Source organism: Myxine glutinosa, chromosome 4 (genome assembly GCF_964187855.1).
Source record: "Myxine glutinosa chromosome 4, kmMyxGlut1.1, whole genome shotgun sequence".
Taxonomy (NCBI): Eukaryota; Metazoa; Chordata; class Myxini; order Myxiniformes; family Myxinidae; genus Myxine; species Myxine glutinosa.
Window position 1 is genome coordinate 166011929 of NC_136264.1, and position 22379 is coordinate 166034307.

Genomic DNA, 22379 nt, shown 5'->3' on the forward strand with positions numbered 1-22379 from the left:
ACTAATACAAGTGCAAAAGTGGTTTCCTGCACCAACACAAGTGCGAAAAGTGGTTTTTCAACACTAACACAAGTGCGAAAAGTGGTATTTCAACACTAACACAAGTGCGAAAAGTGGTTTTTCCACACTAATACAAGTGCAAAAGTGGTTTCCTGCACCAACACAAGTGCGAAAAGTGGTTTTTCAACACTAACACAAGTGCGAAAAGTGGTTTTTCCACATTAATACAAGTGCAAAAGTGGTTTCCTGCACCAACACAAGTGCGAAAAGTGGTTTTACAACACTAACACAAGTGCGAAAAGTGGTTTTTCAACACTATCACAAGTGCAAAAAGTGTTTTTTCCACACTAATACAAGTGCAAAAGTGGTTTTTCAACACTAACACAAGTGCAAAAAGTGGTTTTTCAACACTAACACAAGTGCAAAAAGTGGATTTTCCACACTAATACAAGTGCAAAAGTGGTTTCCTGCACCAACACAAGTGCGAAAAGTGGTTTTTCAACACTAACACAAGTGCAAAAAGTGGATTTTCCACACTAATACAAGTGCAAAAGTGGTTTCCTGCACCAACACAAGTGCGAAAAGTGGTTTTTTCAACACTAACACAAGTGCGAAAAGTGGTTTTTCAACACTAACACAAGTGCGAAAAGTGGTTTTTCAACACTATCACAAGTGCAAAAAGTGTTTTTTCCACACTAATACAAGTGCAAAAGTGGTTTCCTGCACCAACACAAGTGTGAAAAGTGGTTTTTCAACACTAACACAAGTGCGAAAAGTGGTTTCTCAACACTAACACAAGTGCGAAAAGTGGTTTTTCCACACTAATACAAGTGCAAAAGTGGTTTCCTGCACCAACACAAGTGCGAAAAGTGGTTTTTCAACACTAACACAAGTACGAAAAGTCGTTTTTCAACACTATCACAAGTGCAAAAAGTGTTTTTTCCACACTAATACAAGTGCAAAAGTGGTTTCCTGCACCAACACAGGTGCGAAAAGTGGTTTTTCAACACTAACACAAGTGCAAAAGTGGTTTCCTGCACCAACACAAGTGCGAAAAGTGGTTTTTCAACACTAACACAAATGCGAAAAGTGGTTTTTCAACACTATCACAAGTGCAAAAAGTGTTTTTTCCACACTAATACCAGTGCAAAAGTGGTTTCCTGCACCAACACAAGTGCGAAAAGTGGTTTTTCAACACTAACACAAGTGCGAAAAGTGGTTTTTCAACACGAACACAAGTGCGAAAAGTGGTTTTTCCACACTAATACAAGTGCAAAAGTGGTTTCCTGCACCAACACAAGTGCGAAAAGTGGTTTTTCAACACTAACACAAGTGCGAAAAGTGGTTTTTCAACACCAACACAAGTGTGAAAAGTGGTTTTGCCACACTAATACAAGTGCCAAAGTGGTTTCCTGCACCAACACAAGTGCGAAAAGTGGTTTTTCAACACTAACACAAGTTTGAAAAGTGGTTTTTCAACACTATCACAAGTGCAAAAAGTGTTTTTTCCACACTAATACAAGCGCAAAACTGGTTTCCTGCACCAACACAAGTGCGAAAAGTGGTATTTCAACACTAACACAAGTGCGAAAAGTGGTTTTTCCACACTAATACAAGTGCAAAAGTGGTTTCCTGCACCAACACAAGTGCGAAAAGTGGTTTTTCAACCCTAACACAAGTGCGAAAAGTGGTTTTTCCACACTAATACAAGTGCAAAAGTGGTTTCCTGCACCAACACAAGTGCGAAAAGTGGTTTTTCAACACTAACACAAGTGCGAAAAGTGGTTTTTCAACACTATCACAAGTGCAAAAAGTGTTTTTTCCACACTAATACAAGTGCAAAAGTGGTTTTTCAACACTAACACAAGTGCGAAAAGTGGTTTTTCAACACTAACACAAGTGCGAAAAGTCGTTTTTCAACACTAACACAAGTGCGAAAAGTGGTTTTTCAACACTATCACAAGTGCAAAAAGTGTTTATTCCACACTAACACAAGTGCAAAAGTGGTTTCCTGCACCAACACAAGTGCGAAAAGTGGGTTTTCAACACTAACACAAGTGCGAAAAGTGGTTTTTCAACACTAACACAAGTGCGAAAAGTGGTTTTTCCACACTAATACATGTGCAAAAGTGGTTTCCTGCACCAACACAAGTGCGAAAAGTGGTTTTTCAACACTAACACAAGTGCGAAAAGTGGTTTTTCAACACTATCACAAGTGCAAAAAGTATTTTTTCCACACTAATACAAGTGCAAAAGTGATGTCCTGCACCAACACAAGTGCGAAAAGTGGTTTTTCAACACTAACACAAGTGCGAAAAGTGGTTTTTCAACACTAACACAAGTGCGAAAAGTGGTTTTTCCACACTAATACAAGTGCAAAAGTGGTTTCCTGCACCAACACAAGTGCGAAAAGTGGTTTTTCAACACTATCACAAGTGCAAAAAGTATTTTTTCCACACTAATACAAGTGCAAAAGTGGTTTCCTGCACCAACACAAGTGCGAAAAGTGGTTTTTCAACACTAACACAAGTGCGAAAAGTGGTATTTCAACACTAACACAAGTGCGAAAAGTGGTTTTTCCACACTAATACAAGTGCAAAAGTGGTTTCCTGCACCAACACAAGTGCGAAAAGTGGTTTTTCAACACTAACACAAGTGCGAAAAGTGGTTTTTCCACATTAATACAAGTGCAAAAGTGGTTTCCTGCACCAACACAAGTGCGAAAAGTGGTTTTACAACACTAACACAAGTGCGAAAAGTGGTTTTTCAACACTATCACAAGTGCAAAAAGTGTTTTTCCACACTAATACAAGTGCAAAAGTGGTTTTTCAACACTAACACAAGTGCAAAAAGTGGTTTTTCAACACTAACACAAGTGCAAAAAGTGGATTTTCCACACTAATACAAGTGTAAAAGTGGTTTCCTGCACCAACACAAGTGCGAAAAGTGGTTTTTCAACACTAACACAAGTGCAAAAAGTGGATTTTCCACACTAATACAAGTGCAAAAGTGGTTTCCTGCACCAACACAAGTGCGAAAAGTGGTTTTTTCAACACTAACACAAGTGCGAAAAGTGGTTTTTCAACACTAACACAAGTGCGAAAAGTGGTTTTTCAACACTATCACAAGTGCAAAAAGTGTTTTTTCCACACTAATACAAGTGCAAAAGTGGTTTCCTGCACCAACACAAGTGTGAAAAGTGGTTTTTCAACACTAACACAAGTGCGAAAAGTGGTTTCTCAACACTAACACAAGTGCGAAAAGTGGTTTTTCCACACTAATACAAGTGCAAAAGTGGTTTCCTGCACCAACACAAGTGCGAAAAGTGGTTTTTCAACACTAACACAAGTACGAAAAGTCGTTTTTCAACACTATCACAAGTGCAAAAAGTGTTTTTTCCACACTAATACAAGTGCAAAAGTGGTTTCCTGCACCAACACAGGTGCGAAAAGTGGTTTTTCAACACTAACACAAGTGCGAAAAGTGGTTTTTCAACACTATCACAAGTGCAAAAAGTGTTTTTTCCACACTAATACAAGTGCAAAAGTGGTTTCCTGCACCAACACAAGTGCGAAAAGTGGTTTTTCAACACTAACACAAGTGCGAAAAGTGGTTTCTCAACACTAACACAAGTGCGAAAAGTGGTTTTTCCACACTAATACAAGTGCAAAAGTGGTTTCCTGCACCAACACAAGTGCGAAAAGTGGTTTTTCAACACTAACACAAGTGCGAAAAGTGGTTTTTCAACACTATCACAAGTGCAAAAAGTGTTTTTTCCACACTAATACCAGTGCAAAATTGGTTTCCTGCACCAACACAAGTGCGAAAAGTGGTTTTTCAACACTAACACAAGTGCGAAAAGTGGTTTTTCAACACGAACACAAGTGCGAAAAGTGGTTTTTTCCACACTAATACAAGTGCAAAAGTGGTTTCCTGCACCAACACAAGTGCGAAAAGTGGTTTTTCAACACTAACACAAGTGCGAAAAGTGGTTTTTCAACACCAACACAAGTGTGAAAAGTGGTTTTGCCACACTAATACAAGTGCCAAAGTGGTTTGCTGCACCAACACAAGTGCGAAAAGTGGTTTTTCAACACTAACACAAGTTGGAAAAGTGGTTTTTCAACACTATCACAAGTGCAAAAAGTGTTTTTTCCACACTAATACAAGCGCAAAACTGGTTTCCTGCACCAACACAAGTGCGAAAAGTGGTTTTTCAACACTAACACAAGGGCGAAAAGTGGTTTTTCAACACTATCACAAGTGCAAAAAGTGTTTTTTCAACACTATCACAAGTGCAAAAAGTGTTTTTTCCACACTAATACAAGTGCAAAAGTGGTTTCCTGCACCAACACAAGTGCGAAAAGTGGTTTTTCAACACTATCACAAGTGCAAAAAGTATTTTTTCCACACTAATACAAGTGCAAAAGTGGTTTCCTGCACCAACACAAGTGCGAAAAGTGGTTTTTCAACACTAACACAAGTGCGAAAAGTGGTATTTCAACACTAACACAAGTGCGAAAAGTGGTTTTTCCACACTAATACAAGTGCAAAAGTGGTTTCCTGCACCAACACAAGTGCGAAAAGTGGTTTTTCAACACTAACACAAGTGCGAAAAGTGGTTTTTCCACACTAATACAAGTGCAAAAGTGGTTTCCTGCACCAACACAAGTGCGAAAAGTGGTTTTTCAACACTAACACAAGTGCGAAAAGTGGTTTTTCAACACTATCACAAGTGCAAAAAGTGTTTTTTCCACACTAACACAAGTGCAAAAGTGGTTTTTCAACACTAACAGAAGTGCGAAAAGTGGTTTTTCAACACTAACACAAGTGCAAAAAGTGGATTTTCCACACTAATACAAGTGCAAAAGTGGTTTCCTGCACCAACACAAGTGCGAAAAGTGGTTTTTCAACACTAACACAAGTGCAAAAAGTGGATTTTCCTCACTAATACAAGTGCAAAAGTGGTTTCCTGCACCAACACAAGTGCGAAAAGTGGTTTTTCAACACTAACACAAGTGCGAAAAGTGGTTTTTCCACACTAATACATGTGCAAAAGTGGTTTCCTGCACCAACACAAGTGCGAAAAGTGGTTTTTCAACACTAACACAAGTGCGAAAAGTGGTTTTTCAACACTAACACAAGTGCGAAAAGTGGTTTTTCCACACTAATACATGTGCAAAAGTGGTTTCCTGCACCAACACCAGTGCGAAAAGTGGTTTTTCAACACTAACACAAGTGCGAAAAGTGGTTTTTCAACACTATCACAAGTGCAAAAAGTATTTTTTCCACACCAATACAAGTGCAAAAGTGGTTTCCTGCACCAACACAAGTGCGAAAAGTGGTTTTTCAACACTAACACAAGTGCGAAAAGTGGTTTTTCAACACTAACACAAGTGCGAAAAGTGGTTTTTCCACACTAATACAAGTGCAAAAGTGGTTTCCTGCACCAACACAAGTGCGAAAAGTGGTTTTTCAACACTATCACAAGTGCAAAAAGTATTTTTTCCACACTAATACAAGTGCAAAAGTGGTTTCCTGCACCAACACAAGTGCGAAAAGTGGTTTTTCAACACTAACACAAGTGCGAAAAGTGGTATTTCAACACTAACACAAGTGCGAAAAGTGGTTTTTCCACACTAATACAAGTGCAAAAGTGGTTTCCTGCACCAACACAAGTGCGAAAAGTGGTTTTTCAACACTAACACAAGTGCGAAAAGTGGTTTTTCCACATTAATACAAGTGCAAAAGTGGTTTCCTGCACCAACACAAGTGCGAAAAGTGGTTTTACACCACTAACACAAGTGCGAAAAGTGGTTTTTCAACACTAACACAAGTGCGAAAAGTGGTTTTTCAACACTATCACAAGTGCAAAAAGTGTTTTTTCCACACTAATACAAGTGCAAAAGTGGTTTCCTGCACGAACACAAGTGTGAAAAGTGGTTTTTCAACACTAACACAAGTGCGAAAAGTGGTTTTTCAACACCAACACAAGTGTGAAAAGTGGTTTTGCCACACTAATACAAGTGCCAAAGTGGTTTCCTGCACCAACACAAGTGCGAAAAGTAGTTTTTCAACACTAACACAAGGGCGAAAAGTGGTTTTCCAACACTAACACAAGGGCGAAAAGTGGTTTTTCAACACTAACACAAGTGCGAAAAGTGGTTTTTCCACACTAATACAAGTGCAAAAGTGGTTTCCTGCACCAACACAAGTGCGAAAAGTAGTTTTTCAACACTAACACAAGTGCGAAAAGTGGTTTTTCAACACTAACACAAGTGCGAAAAGTGGTTTTTCCACACTAATACAAGTGCAAAAGTTGTTTCCTGCACCAACACAAGTGGTTTCCTGCACCAACACAAGTGCGAAAAGTGGTTTTTCAACACTAACACAAGTGCAAAAAGTGGTTTTTCAACACTAACACAAGTGCGAAAAGTGGTTTTTCAACACTAACACAAGTGCGAAAAGTGTTTTTTCCACACTAATACAAGTGCAAAAGTGGTTTCCTGCAACAACACAAGTGCGAAAAGTGGTTTTTCAACACTAACACAAGTGCGAAAAGTGGTTTTTCCACACTAATAAAAGTGCAAAAGTGGTTTCCTGCACCAACACAAGTGCGAAAAGTGGTTTTTCAACACTAACACAAGTGCGAAAAGTGGTTTTTCAACACTATCACAAGTGCAAAAAGTGTTTTTTCCACAATAATGCAAGTGCAAAAGTGGTTTTTCAACACTAACACAAGTGCGAAAAGTGGTTTTTCAACACTAACACAAGTGCGAAAAGTGGTTTTTCCACAATAATGCAAGTGCAAAAGTGGTTTTTCAACACTAACACAAGTGCGAAAAGTGGTTTTTCCACACTAATAAAAGTGCAAAAGTGGTTTCCTGCACCAACACAAGTGCGAAAAGTGGTTTTTCAACACCAACACAAGTGCGAAAAGTGGTTTTTCAACACTATCACAAGTGCAAAAAGTGTTTTTTCCACAATAATGCAAGTGCAAAAGTGGTTTTTCAACACTAACACAAGTGCGAAAAGTGGTTTTTCAACACTAACACAAGTGCGAAAAGTGGTTTTTCCACACTAATACAAGTGCAAAAGTGGTTTCCTGCACCAACACAAGTGCGAAAAGTGGTTTTTCAACACTAACACAAGTACGAAAAGTCGTTTTTCAACACTATCACAAGTGCAAAAAGTGTTTTTTCCACACTAATACAAGTGCAAAAGTGGTTTCCTGCACCAACACAAGTGCGAAAAGTGGTTTTTCAACACTAACACAAGTGCGAAAAGTGGTTTTTCAACACTATCACAAGTGCAAAAAGTGTTTTTTCCACACTAATACAAGTGCAAAAGTGGTTTCCTGCACCAACACAAGTGCGAAAAGTGGTTTTTCAACACTAACACAGGTGCGAAAAGTGGTTTTTCAACACTAACACAAGTGCGAAAAGTGGTTTTTCCACACTAATACAAGTGCAAAAGTGGTTTCCTGCACCAACACAAGTGCGAAAAGTGGTTTTTCAACACTAACACAAGTGCGAAAAGTGGTTTTTCAACACTATCACAAGTGCAAAAAGTGTTTTTTCCACACTAATACAAGTGCAAAAGTGGTTTCCTGCACCAACACAAGTGCGAAAAGTGGGTTTTCAACAGTAACAGAAGTGCGAAAAGTGCTATTTCCACACTAACACAAGTGCGAAAAGTGGTTTCCTACACCAACTCAAGTGCGAAAAGTGGTTTTTCACACTAATACAAGTGCGAAAACTGGTTTCCTGCACCCAGACAAGTGCGAAAAGTGGTTTTTCCACACTAATACAAGTGCGAAAAGTGATTTCCTACACAAACGCAAGTGCGAAAAGTGGTTTCCTTCACATACACAAGTGCGAAAAGTGGTTTCCTACACCTACACAAGTGCGAAAAGTGGTTTTTCAACACTAACACAAGTGCGAAAAGTGGTTTTTCAACACTAACACAAGTGCGAAAAGTGGTTTTTCAACACTAACACAAGTGCGAAAAGTGGTTTTTCAATACGAACACAAGTGCGAAAAGTGGTTTCCTACACCAACACAAGTGCAAAAAGTGGTTTTTCAACACTAACACAAGTGCGAAAAGTGGTTTTTCAACACTAACACAAGTGTGAAAAGTGGTTTTTCAACACTATCACAGGTGCAAAAAGTGGTTTTTCCACACTAATACAAGTGCAAAAGTGGTTTCCTGCACCAACACAAGTGTGAAAAGTGGTTTTTCAACACTAACACAAGTGCGAAAAGTGGGTTTTCAACACTAACACAAGTGCGAAAAGTGGTTTTTCAACACTAATACAAGTGCAAAAGTGGTTTTTCAACACTAACACAAGTGCGAAAAGTGGTTTTTCAACACTATCACAGGTGCAAAAAGTGGTTTTCCACACTAATACAAGTGCAAAAGTGGTTTCCTGCACCAACACAAGTGCGAAAAGTGGTTTTTCAACACTAACACAAGTGCGAAAAGTGGTTTTTCAACACTAACACAAATGCGAAAAGTGGTTTTCCACACTAATACAAGTGCAAAAGTGGTTTCCTGCACCAACACAAGTGCAAAAAGTGGTTTTTCAACACTAACACAAGTGCAAAAAGTGGTTTTTCAACACTAACACAAGTGCGAAAAGTGGTTTTTCAACACTAACACAAGTGTGAAAAGTGGTTTTTCAACACTATCACAGGTGGAAAAAGTGGTTTTTCCACACTAATACAAGTGCAAAAGTGGTTTCCTGCACCAACACAAGTGCGAAAAGTGGTTTTTTCCACACTAATACAAGTGCAAAAGTGGTTTCCTGCACCAACACAAGTGCGAAAAGTGGTTTTCCACACTAATACAAGGGCAAAAGTGGTTTCCTGCACCAACACAAGTGCGAAAAGTGGTTTTTCAACACTAACACAAGTGCGAAAAGTGGTTTTTCAACACTAACACAAGTGCGAAAAGTGGTTTTTCCACACTAATACAAGTGCAAAAGTGGTTTCCTGCACCAACACAAGTGCGAAAAGTGGTTTTTCAACACAAACACAAGTGCAAAAAGTGTTTTTTCAACACTATCACAAGTGCAAAAAGTGTTTTTTCCACACTAACACAAGTGCAAAAGTGGTTTCCTGCACCAACACAAGTGCAAAAAGTGGGTTTTCAACACTAACACAAGTGCGTAAAGTGGTTTTTCAACACTAACACAAGTGCGAAAAGTGGTTTTTCAACACTAACACAAGTGCGAAAAGTCGTTTTTCAACACTATCACAAGTGCAAAAAGTGTTTTTTCCACACTAATACAAGTGCAAAAGTGGTTTCCTGCACCAACACAAGTGCGAAAAGTGGTTTTTCAACACTAACACAAGTGCAAAAAGTGGTTTTTCAACACTATCACAAGTGCAAAAAGTGTTTTTTCCACACTAATACAAGTGCAAAAGTGGTTTCCTGCACCAACACAAGTGCGAAAAGTGGTTTTTCAACACAAACACAAGTGCGAAAAGTGGTTTTTCAACACTATCACAAGTGCAAAAAGTGGTTTCTTAGACCAACAGAAGTGCGAAAAGTGGTTTTTCAACACTAACACAAGTGCGAAAAGTGGTTTTTCAACACTAACACAAGTGCGAAAAGTGGTTTCCTACACCAACACAAGTGCGAAAAGTGGTTTTCCAACACTAACACAAGGGCGAAAAGTGGTTTTTCAACACTATCACAAGTGCAAAAAGTGTTTTTTCCACACTAACACAAGTGCGAAAAGTGGTTTTTCAACACTATCACAAGTGCAAAAAGTGTTTTTTCCACACTAATACAAGTGCAAAAGTGGTTTTTCAACACTAACACAAGTGCAAAAAGTGGTTTTTCAACACTAACACAAGTGCGAAAAGTGGTTTTTCCACACTAATACAAGTGCAAAAGTGGTTTCCTGCACCAACACAAGTGCGAAAAGTGGTTTTTCAACACTATCACAAGTGCAAAAAGTGTTTTTTCCACACTAATACAAGTGCAAAAGTGGTTTTTCAACACTAACACAAGTGCGAAAAGTGGTTTTTCAACACTAACACAAGTGTGAAAAGTGGTTTTTCAACACTATCACAGGTGCAAAAAGTGGTTTTTCCACACTAATACAAGTGCAAAAGTGGTTTCCTGCACCAACACAAGTGCGAAAAGTGGTTTTTTCCACACTAATACAAGTGCAAAAGTGGTTTCCTGCACCAACACAAGTGCGAAAAGTGGTTTTCCACACTAATACAAGGGCAAAAGTGGTTTCCTGCACCAACACAAGTGCGAAAAGTGGTTTTTCAACACTAACACAAGTGCGAAAAGTGGTTTTTCAACACTAACACAAGTGCAAAAAGTGGTTTTTCCACACTAATACAAGTGCAAAAGTGGTTTCCTGCACCAACACAAGTGCGAAAAGTGGTTTTTCAACACTAACACAAGTGCAAAAAGTGTTTTTTCAACACTATCACAAGTGCAAAAAGTGTTTTTTCCACACTAACACAAGTGCAAAAGTGGTTTCCTGCACCAACACAAGTGCAAAAAGTGGGTTTTCAACACTAACACAAGTGCGTAAAGTGGTTTTTCAACACTAACACAAGTGCGAAAAGTGGTTTTTCAACACTAACACAAGTGCGAAAAGTCGTTTTTCAACACTATCACAAGTGCAAAAAGTGTTTTTTCCACACTAATACAAGTGCAAAAGTGGTTTCCTGCACCAACACAAGTGCGAAAAGTGGTTTTTCAACACTAACACAAGTGCAAAAAGTGGTTTTTCAACACTATCACAAGTGCAAAAAGTGTTTTTTCCACACTAATACAAGTGCAAAAGTGGTTTCCTGCACCAACACAAGTGCGAAAAGTGGTTTTTCAACACAAACACAAGTGCGAAAAGTGGTTTTTCAACACTATCACAAGTGCAAAAAGTGGTTTCTTAGACCAACAGAAGTGCGAAAAGTGGTTTTTCAACACTAACACAAGTGCGAAAAGTGGTTTTTCAACACTAACACAAGTGCGAAAAGTGGTTTCCTACACCAACACAAGTGCGAAAAGTGGTTTTCCAACACTAACACAAGGGCGAAAAGTGGTTTTTCAACACTATCACAAGTGCAAAAAGTGTTTTTTCCACACTAACACAAGTGCGAAAAGTGGTTTTTCAACACTATCACAAGTGCAAAAAGTGTTTTTTCCACACTAATACAAGTGCAAAAGTGGTTTCCTGCACCAACACAAGTGCGAAAAGTGGTTTTTCAACACTAACACAAGTGCGAAAAGTGGTTTTTCAACACTATCACAAGTGCAAAAAGTGGTTTCTTAGACCTACAGAAGTGCGAAAAGTGGTTTTTCAACACTAACACAAGTGCGAAAAGTGGTTTTTCAACACTAACACAAGTGCGAAAAGTGGTTTCCTACACCAACACAAGTGCGAAAAGTGGTTTTCCAACACTAACACAAGGGCGAAAAGTGGTTTTTCAACACTATCACAAGTGCAAAAAGTGTTTTTTCCACACTAACACAAGTGCGAAAAGTGGTTTTTCAACACTATCACAAGTGCAAAAAGTGTTTTTTCCACACTAATACAAGTGCAAAAGTGGTTTTTCAACACTAACACAAGTGCAAAAAGTGGTTTTTCAACACTAACACAAGTGCGAAAAGTGGTTTTTCCACACTAATACAAGTGCAAAAGTGGTTTCCTGCACCAACACAAGTGCGAAAAGTAGTTTTTCAACACTAACACAAGTGCGAAAAGTGGTTTTTCAACACTAACACAAGTGCGAAAAGTGGTTTTTCCACACTAATACAAGTGCAAAAGTTGTTTCCTGCACCAACACAAGTGGTTTCCTGCACCAACACAAGTGCGAAAAGTGGTTTTTCAACACTAACACAAGTGCAAAAAGTGGTTTTTCAACACTAACACAAGTGCGAAAAGTGGTTTTTCAACACTAACACAAGTGCGAAAAGTGTTTTTTCCACACTAATACAAGTGCAAAAGTGGTTTCCTGCAACAACACAAGTGCGAAAAGTGGTTTTTCAACACTAACACAAGTGCGAAAAGTGGTTTTTCCACACTAATACAAGTGCAAAAGTGGTTTCCTGCACCAACACAAGTGCGAAAAGTGGTTTTTCAACACTAACACAAGTGCGAAAAGTGGTTTTTCAACACTATCACAAGTGCAAAAAGTGTTTTTTCCACAATAATGCAAGTGCAAAAGTGGTTTTTCAACACTAACACAAGTGCGAAAAGTGGTTTTTCAACACTAACACAAGTGCGAAAAGTGGTTTTTCCACACTAATACAAGTGCAAAAGTGGTTTCCTGCACCAACACAAGTGCGAAAAGTGGTTTTTCAACACTAACACAAGTACGAAAAGTCGTTTTTCAACACTATCACAAGTGCAAAAAGTGTTTTTTCCACACTAATACAAGTGCAAAAGTGGTTTCCTGCACCAACACAAGTGCGAAAAGTGGTTTTTCAACACTAACACAAGTGCGAAAAGTGGTTTTTCAACACTATCACAAGTGCAAAAAGTGTTTTTTCCACACTAATACAAGTGCAAAAGTGGTTTCCTGCACCAACACAAGTGCGAAAAGTGGTTTTTCAACACTAACACAGGTGCGAAAAGTGGTTTTTCAACACTAACACAAGTGCGAAAAGTGGTTTTTCCACACTAATACAAGTGCAAAAGTGGTTTCCTGCACCAACACAAGTGCGAAAAGTGGTTTTTCAACACTAACACAAGTGCGAAAAGTGGTTTTTCAACACTATCACAAGTGCAAAAAGTGTTTTTTCCACACTAATACAAGTGCAAAAGTGGTTTCCTGCACCAACACAAGTGCGAAAAGTGGGTTTTCAACAGTAACAGAAGTGCGAAAAGTGCTATTTCCACACTAACACAAGTGCGAAAAGTGGTTTCCTACACCAACTCAAGTGCGAAAAGTGGTTTTTCACACTAATACAAGTGCGAAAACTGGTTTCCTGCACCCAGACAAGTGCGAAAAGTGGTTTTTCCACACTAATACAAGTGCGAAAAGTGATTTCCTACACAAACGCAAGTGCGAAAAGTGGTTTCCTTCACATACACAAGTGCGAAAAGTGGTTTCCTACACCTACACAAGTGCGAAAAGTGGTTTTTCAACACTAACACAAGTGCGAAAAGTGGTTTTTCAACACTAACACAAGTGCGAAAAGTGGTTTTTCAACACTAACACAAGTGCGAAAAGTGGTTTTTCAACACGAACACAAGTGCGAAAAGTGGTTTCCTACACCAACACAAGTGCAAAAAGTGGTTTTTCAACACTAACACAAGTGCGAAAAGTGGTTTTTCAACACTAACACAAGTGTGAAAAGTGGTTTTTCAACACTATCACAGGTGCAAAAAGTGGTTTTTCCACACTAATACAAGTGCAAAAGTGGTTTCCTGCACCAACACAAGTGTGAAAAGTGGTTTTTCAACACTAACACAAGTGCGAAAAGTGGGTTTTCAACACTAACACAAGTGCGAAAAGTGGTTTTTCAACACTAATACAAGTGCAAAAGTGGTTTTTCAACACTAACACAAGTGCGAAAAGTGGTTTTTCAACACTATCACAGGTGCAAAAAGTGGTTTTCCACACTAATACAAGTGCAAAAGTGGTTTCCTGCACCAACACAAGTGCGAAAAGTGGTTTTTCAACACCAACACAAGTGCGAAAAGTGGTTTTTCAACACTAACACAAATGCGAAAAGTGGTTTTCCACACTAATACAAGTGCAAAAGTGGTTTCCTGCACCAACACAAGTGCAAAAAGTGGTTTTTCAACACTAACACAAGTGCAAAAAGTGGTTTTTCAACACTAACACAAGTGCGAAAAGTGGTTTTTCAACACTAACACAAGTGTGAAAAGTGGTTTTTCAACACTATCACAGGTGCAAAAAGTGGTTTTTCCACACTAATACAAGTGCAAAAGTGGTTTCCTGCACCAACACAAGTGCGAAAAGTGGTTTTTTCCACACTAATACAAGTGCAAAAGTGGTTTCCTGCACCAACACAAGTGCGAAAAGTGGTTTTCCACACTAATACAAGGGCAAAAGTGGTTTCCTGCACCAACACAAGTGCGAAAAGTGGTTTTTCAACACTAACACAAGTGCGAAAAGTGGTTTTTCAACACTAACACAAGTGCGAAAAGTGGTTTTTCCACACTAATACAAGTGCAAAAGTGGTTTCCTGCACCAACACAAGTGCGAAAAGTGGTTTTTCAACACTAACACAAGTGCAAAAAGTGTTTTTTCAACACTATCACAAGTGCAAAAAGTGTTTTTTCCACACTAACACAAGTGCAAAAGTGGTTTCCTGCACCAACACAAGTGCAAAAAGTGGGTTTTCAACACTAACACAAGTGCGTAAAGTGGTTTTTCAACACTAACACAAGTGCGAAAAGTGGTTTTTCAACACTAACACAAGTGCGAAAAGTCGTTTTTCAACACTATCACAAGTGCAAAAATTGTTTTTTTCCACACTAATACAAGTGCAAAAGTGGTTTCCTGCACCAACACAAGTGCGAAAAGTGGTTTTTCAACACTAACACAAGTGCAAAAAGTGGTTTTTCAACACTATCACAAGTGCAAAAAGTGTTTTTTCCACACTAATACAAGTGCAAAAGTGGTTTCCTGCACCAACACAAGTGCGAAAAGTGGTTTTTCAACACAAACACAAGTGCGAAAAGTGGTTTTTCAACACTATCACAAGTGCAAAAAGTGGTTTCTTAGACCAACAGAAGTGCGAAAAGTGGTTTTTCAACACTAACACAAGTGCGAAAAGTGGTTTTTCAACACTAACACAAGTGCGAAAAGTGGTTTCCTACACCAACACAAGTGCGAAAAGTGGTTTTCCAACACTAACACAAGGGCGAAAAGTGGTTTTTCAACACTATCACAAGTGCAAAAAGTGTTTTTTCCACACTAACACAAGTGCGAAAAGTGGTTTTTCAACACTATCACAAGTGCAAAAAGTGTTTTTTCCACACTAATACAAGTGCAAAAGTGGTTTTTCAACACTAACACAACTGCAAAAAGTGGTTTTTCAACACTAACACAAGTGCGAAAAGTGGTTTTTCCACACTAATACAAGTGCAAAAGTGGTTTCCTGCACCAACACAAGTGCGAAAAGTAGTTTTTCAACACTAACACAAGTGCGAAAAGTGGTTTTTCAACACTAACACAAGTGCGAAAAGTGGTTTTTCCACACTAATACAAGTGCAAAAGTTGTTTCCTGCACCAACACAAGTGGTTTCCTGCACCAACACAAGTGTGAAAAGTGGTTTTTCAACACTAACACAAGTGCAAAAAGTGGTTTTTCCACACTAATACAAGTGCAAAAGTGGTTTCCTGCACCAACACAAGTGCGAAAAGTGGTTTTTCAACACTATCAGAAGTGCAAAATGTGGTTTCCTTCACTAACACAAGTGCGAAAAGTGGTTTTTCAACACTAACACAAGTGCGAAAAGTGGTTTTTCAACACTATCACAGGTGCAAAAAGTGGTTTTCCACACTAATACAAGTGCAAAAGTGGTTTCCTGCACCAACACAAGTGCGAAAAGTGGTTTTTCAACACTAACACAAGTGCGAAAAGTGGTTTTTCAACACTAACACAAATGCGAAAAGTGGTTTTCCACACTAATACAAGTGCAAAAGTGGTTTCCTGCACCAACACAAGTGCAAAAAGTGGTTTTTCAACACTAACACAAGTGCAAAAAGTGGTTTTTCAACACTAACACAAGTGCGAAAAGTGGTTTTTCAACACTAACACAAGTGTGAAAAGTGGTTTTTCAACACTATCACAGGTGCAAAAAGTGGTTTTTCCACACTAATACAAGTGCAAAAGTGGTTTCCTGCACCAACACAAGTGCGAAAAGTGGTTTTTCAACACTAACACAAGTGCGAAAAGTGGTTTTTCAACACTAACACAAGTGCGAAAAGTGGTTTTTTCCACACTAATACAAGTGCAAAAGTGGTTTCCTGCACCAACACAAGTGCGAAAAGTGGTTTTCCACACTAATACAAGTGCAAAAGTGGTTTCCTGCACCAACACAAGTGCGAAAAGTGGTTTTTCAACACTAACACAAGTGCGAAAAGTGGTTTTTCAACACTAACACAAGTGCGAAAAGTGGTTTTTCCACACCAATACAAGTGCAAAAGTGGTTTCCTGCACCAACACAAGTGCGAAAAGTGGTTTTTCAACACTAACACAAGTGCAAAAAGTGTTTTTTCAACACTATCACAAGTGCAAAAAGTATTTTTTCCACACTAACACAAGTGCAAAAGTGGTTTCCTGCACCAACACAAGTGCAAAAAGTGGGTTTTCAACACTAACACAAGTGCGAAAAGTGGTTTTTCAACACTAACACAAGTGCGAAAAGTGGTTTTTCAACACTATCACAAGTGCAAAAAGTGTTTTTTCCACACTAATACAAGTGCAAAAGTGGTTTCCTGCACCAACACAAGTGCAAAAAGTGGTTTTTCAACACTAACACAAGTGCAAAAAGTGGTTTTTCAACACTATCACAAGTGCAAAAAGTGTTTTTTCCACACTAATACAAGTGCAAAAGTGGTTTCCTGCACCAACACAAGTGCGAAAAGTGGTTTTTCAACACTAACACAAGTGCGAAAAGGGGTTTTTCCAACACTATCACAAGTGCAAAAAGTGGTTTCTTAGACCTACAGAAGTGCGAAAAGTGGTTTTTCAACACTAACACAAGTGCGAAAAGTGGTTTTTCAACACTAACACAAGTGCGAAAAGTGGTTTCCTACACCAACACAAGTGCGAAAAGTGGTTTTCCAACACTAACACAAGGGCGAAAAGTGGTTTTTCAACACTATCACAAGTGCAAAAAGTGTTTTTTCCACACTAACACAAGTGCGAAAAGTGGTTTTTCAACACTATCACAAGTGCAAAAAGTGTTTTTTCCACACTAATACAAGTGCAAAAGTGGTTTTTCAACACTAACACAAGTGCAAAAAGTGGTTTTTCAACACTAACACAAGTGCGAAAAGTGGTTTTTTCCACACTAATACAAGTGCAAAAGTGGTTTCCTGCACCAACACAAGTGCGAAAAGTAGTTTTTCAACACTAACACAAGTGCGAAAAGTGGTTTTTCAACACTAACACAAGTGCGAAAAGTGGTTTTTCCATACTAATACAAGTGCAAAAATTGTTTCCTGCACCAACACAAGTGGTTTCCTGCACCAACACAAGTGCGAAAAGTGGTTTTTCAACACTAACACAAGTGCAAAAAGTGGTTTTTCAACACTAACACAAGTGCGAAAAGTGGTTTTTCAACACTAACACAAGTGCGAAAAGTGTTTTTTCCACACTAATACAAGTGCAAAAGTGGTTTCCTGCAACAACACAAGTGCGAAAAGTGGTTTTTCAACACTAACACAAGTGCGAAAAGTGGTTTTTCCACACTAATACAAGTGCAAAAGTGGTTTCCTGCACCAACACAAGTGCGAAAAGTGGTTTTTCAACACTAACACAAGTAGGGGAAAAAGGTTGATACTGGGACACCCGCACCAAACCCACTGGGACACCCAAAATGGGGCTTTTTGACTGGAAAAGGGGGTGAAAAGGCACAAAATCGCTGAAAAATGGCCCAAAAGTCCTAAAATCGTTGTTATTTTGCCCCAAATCGTGTGTTTTTTAAAGTGGATTTTTGGGAAATCATGAACGTTTTTCCGCCATACACTCTGCTAGTTTCGAGTGGTGATGCCGATAGGCATCACCCTCGAAACGCGCCGTGTTTCGACGGGCAGCTTGTATAATCCTGTGGATGATGATATAACTTTTTTAAAGACAAAGCGAAGGCGGAGCCGAGCGGCGTCATATAAAAAAAGTTATCAAGTTAGTAATTCTCTAGCCTCGCCGTTGGCGAGGCAATACGGGGTTCACTATTTGTTTGCGGTCCTTTGGTCCTTCTGTTTATTACCCCCTCTGCCAGGGATCCCCCGTTTATTATCCTCCTATATCGAGGTTCACTGTTTGTCTATGATCCCACTGCTCATGTATCGAGGCTCTAAAATCCACCTACCTGTGATCCCCCGTTTATTACCCATTGACTCATGTATCGAGGTGATTTAGTAGATTATCTATACTTCCATTGTACATCCCCCCTTTAGCAAGAGGCATGATATCCAAAAGGAACCGATGTGTTCCCATCATTATTTAAATATCGTTTATCATCATATGCACCAAGTGCCTTCTTAAGAACTTTCTCGGAATATATTTTATGTTTATAACTTCTTATTCCTTTAATATTTCTGTACACAACCTCCTTTGTATCCATCGTGTTTTTATAATCATCAAATCCGAGAGTTTGTTTTATAACCCCCTTCTTTATTCCCTTTAGCTTTTTACCAGTTTCAAGTTTATCCCCATCAAAATATCTATACGCATATGACTTTGCTCTAAGGCCAATAAATTCACTCATAATTTTTCCTCCAAGTTCATCTTTAAATTTTCCAATAACTTTTTCATTGGCTTTTGAGAAGGCCTCTTTCCTCCCATCTTTAAACCCAAGGTAATTACTCGTGTCATATACTTCAGAATTATTTATCATGTCTTTAAAAACATCATCAGTTTTGATATCCAATATAAAGCTGTCTGTGTCCATATACATCAGCTTAAAGCGCGGCGTTACGCGCGCTGCTTGTGAGCAAGGAGGAAGCGGACAAGCGGTAACATATAAACGTCTTTATTGTAAGACTACACTGTAACACTGAACTCTCCGGGCTGGTCGCCCGGTGTATATCATGAGGCCACGCCTACCCCTCGGGCGTGGCCACCGCCCACTTGGTGCGTGGAATGATGTCACCACGCCAGTGGGCTTTTGTGTCCGCCACACGCGCCCCCCCAGAATTCCCGCGCACCTGGAGGGCCAGTTTGTGGGGCAGTCGAATGACCCGGCCGAAGCGCCCCCTGGCGATCGGCGGCGTCCGGGGTGCAGGGATACCAGGTGGGATGCCCCTGGCTGCCCCTGGGATGGGTGCAGGACCGGGGGGCGCCGTGGCGGCGGGGCTGGGTGGTGCCGGGGGTCTGCCCGCAGGAGGGCGGCCCCGACGTGGGGGTCGGGCCACTGGCGGTGGATGGTCCACATCGAGGTGGGCCGGCTTGAGGCGGTCTACCGAAACGCGGTCAGGAGTACCGCCGATGTCCAGGGTGAAGTGCTTCGCCCCGGTCTCCAGCACGCGGAAAGGCCCGTCGTACGGGGGCCGCAGTGGTGTCCGATGGGCATCGTGGCGGACGAAGACGTACTCCGCCGTGCGAAGCTCCGGGGCGACGTGCGTCGGTGGGTGCCCGTGGCATGCCGTTGGCACCGGGGCGAACCTCTGGGCGGTCTCTTGCAGAGCGGAGCGCTGCTGTGCCGCGGACCATGGTGCCGTGGAGTCGGGGAGGAACTCGCCCGGCACCCGCAGCGGTTGCCCGAAGACCAACTCCGCCGCGGATGCGCGCAGGTCCTCCTTGGGCGCCGTCCGGAGGCCCAGCAGGACCCAGGGGAGCCTGTCGACCCAGCCGCCGTCGCGGAGGGTGGCCCGGAGCGCGGCCTTCAATGAGCGGTGAAATCGCTCACACAGGCCGTTAGCCTGGGGGTGGTAGGCCGTGCTTCGGTGCAGCCGGACCCCGAGCCCCTGCGCAACCGCCCCCCAGAGCTCCGAGGTGAACTGGGGGCCGCGGTCGGATGAGATGTCTGAGGGGGCGCCGAACCGGGCGACCCAGGTGGCGATGAAAGCCTGCGCAACATCGGCCGCCGTTGTCGACGCCAAGGGCACGGCCTCCGGCCACCGGGTGGTGCGGTCCACCATGGTGAGGACGTGGGTGAAACCCCGCGAGGGGGGCAGAGGTCCCACCAGGTCCACGTGGACGTGGTCAAACCGGCGTTCCGGCACCGTGAACGGGGCCAACGGGGCCTGGGTGTGCCGGTGCACCTTGGCGCGCTGGCACGCGAGGCATGTCCTGGCCCAGCCGCGGACGGCCTTCCGGAGGCCATGCCAGACGAACTTGTCGGCGATCAGCCTTTGGGAGGCCCTCGCGCCCGGGTGGGACAGGCCGTGGATGGCGTCAAACACCTGGCGCTGCCAGCCCGCGGGCACAATGGGGCGAGGACGCCCGAGGGAGACGTCGCACAAGAGGGCCGCGCCCGCGCCGTCGAACGGCACCTCGGTGACGCGGAGGCCCGTGACGGCGGTCCGCAAGGCCTGGACGTCGGGGTCAGCGGCCTGGTCCGCTGCCATCCGGGCATAGTCGATGCCGAGGTGGACTGCGTGGGCGACGGCCCGGGAAAGGCAATCCGCAACCGGGTTGTCCTTCCCCGCGACGTGCTGGATGTCCGTCGTGTACTCGGACACGGCCGAGAGGTGACGCTGCTGCCGGGCCGACCACGGCTCGGTGACCTTGCCCATCGCGAAGATCAGCGGCTTGTGGTCGACGAAGGCAGTGAACGCCCGGCCCTCGAGCAGATGGCGGAAGTGCCTGACCGCCAAGTGAAGTCCGAGCAACTCGCGGTCGAAGGTACTGTAACGGCGTTCGGGCGGGCGAAGCTGCCGGCTAAAGAACGCCAGCGGTTGCCAAGCTCCACGCACCCATTGCTCGTGCACCGCGCCCACCGCGTAGTCCGAGGCATCGGTGGTGAGGGCGATCGGTGCATCGGGCGCCGGGTGCGCGAGCATGGTGGCGCTAGCCAAGGCGAGCTTCGCGCCCGTGAACGCCGTGTCCATCTGCTCGGTCCAGGTAACGTCGCCTTTGCCCGGCTTACCTCGGAGAGCTTCGTGCAGGGGGCGCAGGAGCTGGGCGATACGGGGCAGGAACCGATGGTAAAAGTTCACCATGCCCAGGAACTCCTGCAGCCCTCTGATCATGCGGGGGCGCGGAAACCCCTTCACCGCCTCCACCTTGGCCGGCAGGGGGACGGCTCCGTGCCTGGTGACACGGTGCCCCAGAAAATCGATTGTGGCGGCGCCGAACCGGCACTTTGCGGGGTTCACAATCAGGCCATGCTGGCCCAGGCGTTCGAAGAGCGTGCGGAGGTGGCGTAGGTGCTCTTCGCGGGACGCGCTGGCGACGAGGATATCGTCCAGGTAGACATAGACAAAATCCAAGTCGCGCAGGACGCTGTCCATCAGTCGCTGGAACGCCTGAGCCGCATTCTTCAGACCGAAGGGCATGCGCAGGAACTCGAAGAGTCCGAATGGCGTGATGACCGCCGTCTTCGGGACGTCCTCCGGCCTGACGGGGACCTGATGGTAGCCGCGTATGAGGTCCACCTTCGAGAAGAAGGACCTGCCCGCCAAACGGGCGGAAAAGTCCTGAATGTGGGGGACGGGGTAGCGGTCGGGAGTCGTGGCGTCATTGAGACGGCGATAGTCCCCGCACGGTCGCCATTCCCCGCCGGGCTTCGGCACGATGTGTAGCGGCGACGCCCAAGCGCTCTCTGAGCGCCGAACGATGCCGAGTCGCTCCAGGGTAGCGAACTCCGCTTTTGCCACCGCCAGCTTCGTCGGCTCGAGGCGGCGTGCCCGGGCGTAGACCGGTGGCCCGACGGTGGGGATGTGATGGGCCACCCCGTGCTTGACGGCCCCCGCTGAGAAGGTGGGCCGCGTGAGGGCCGGGAAGCCGGCGAGGAGGCGGGTGAATGCGTCCGCTGCCGGAAGCGTACAGACCAACGTGGCCGGAACCGAATCGTTCGGCAAGCCGCTTGGCAAGCCGCTCGTTGAGCTGGGCAACGCACATGCGAGCGAGCTGAACGTCTCGGCCTGGACAAGCCGTCTGCGCTTGACGTCGACCAGGAGCCCATTAGCACACAGGAAGTCCGCGCCAAGCAGTGCCATGGGCACGTCGGCGGTGACGAACGTCCATCGGAAAACCTGCCCTCCAAACCGCAGAGAGAGGCAGCGTTTTCCGTACGATGGGCGTCCCGTTCGCGGCAAGCAGCGCGGGGCCCCCACCCGCGGCGTGCTTGTCTGACGTGCCGGCGGGAATGACACTCACCTGTGCTCCCGTGTCGCACAGGTAACGGCGCCCGGAGAAGGTGTCCGTTATGAACAGCAGGCTGCTCGAACGGCCGGCGCTCATCGCCACAATTGAGCGCCGGCCCGGGCGTTTCCCGACCCGTTGAAGGAGCACGGCGGATGACACCGCCGAGCTTCGTGGCCGAACTTGGCGTGGAACCAGCACCAGGTGGTGGAGCTGGAGGAGCGCGGCTGGCTCCGCCAGGCCGGTGGAGTCGACGGGTTTCCCCGCGGTGGCGGTTTTCGCCGCGGCGGTGGGCGGGGCGTGGCGGCGTTCACGAGGTGCGTATCAGCATGCTGCTGAACCACAGCGTGCTGTAGAAGATGATGCTGTGGAACATCAGCGTGCTGTAGAAGATG

The 22379-nt window shown here is 43.6% G+C and overlaps 1 protein-coding gene across 1 annotated transcript in view; it reads left to right on the forward strand.

The window, feature by feature from the left end:
• LOC144891661 (uncharacterized) overlaps nt 1-17725 on the forward strand; it is a 42512-nt gene extending 24787 nt beyond the window's left edge. The window contains exon 2 of the mRNA XM_078775332.1: nt 17665-17725. Coding sequence (XP_078631458.1) covers nt 17665-17725 — 61 coding nt within the window. The remainder of the gene's footprint in view (nt 1-17664) is intronic.
• The last annotated feature ends 4654 nt before the right edge of the window (nt 17726-22379 follow it).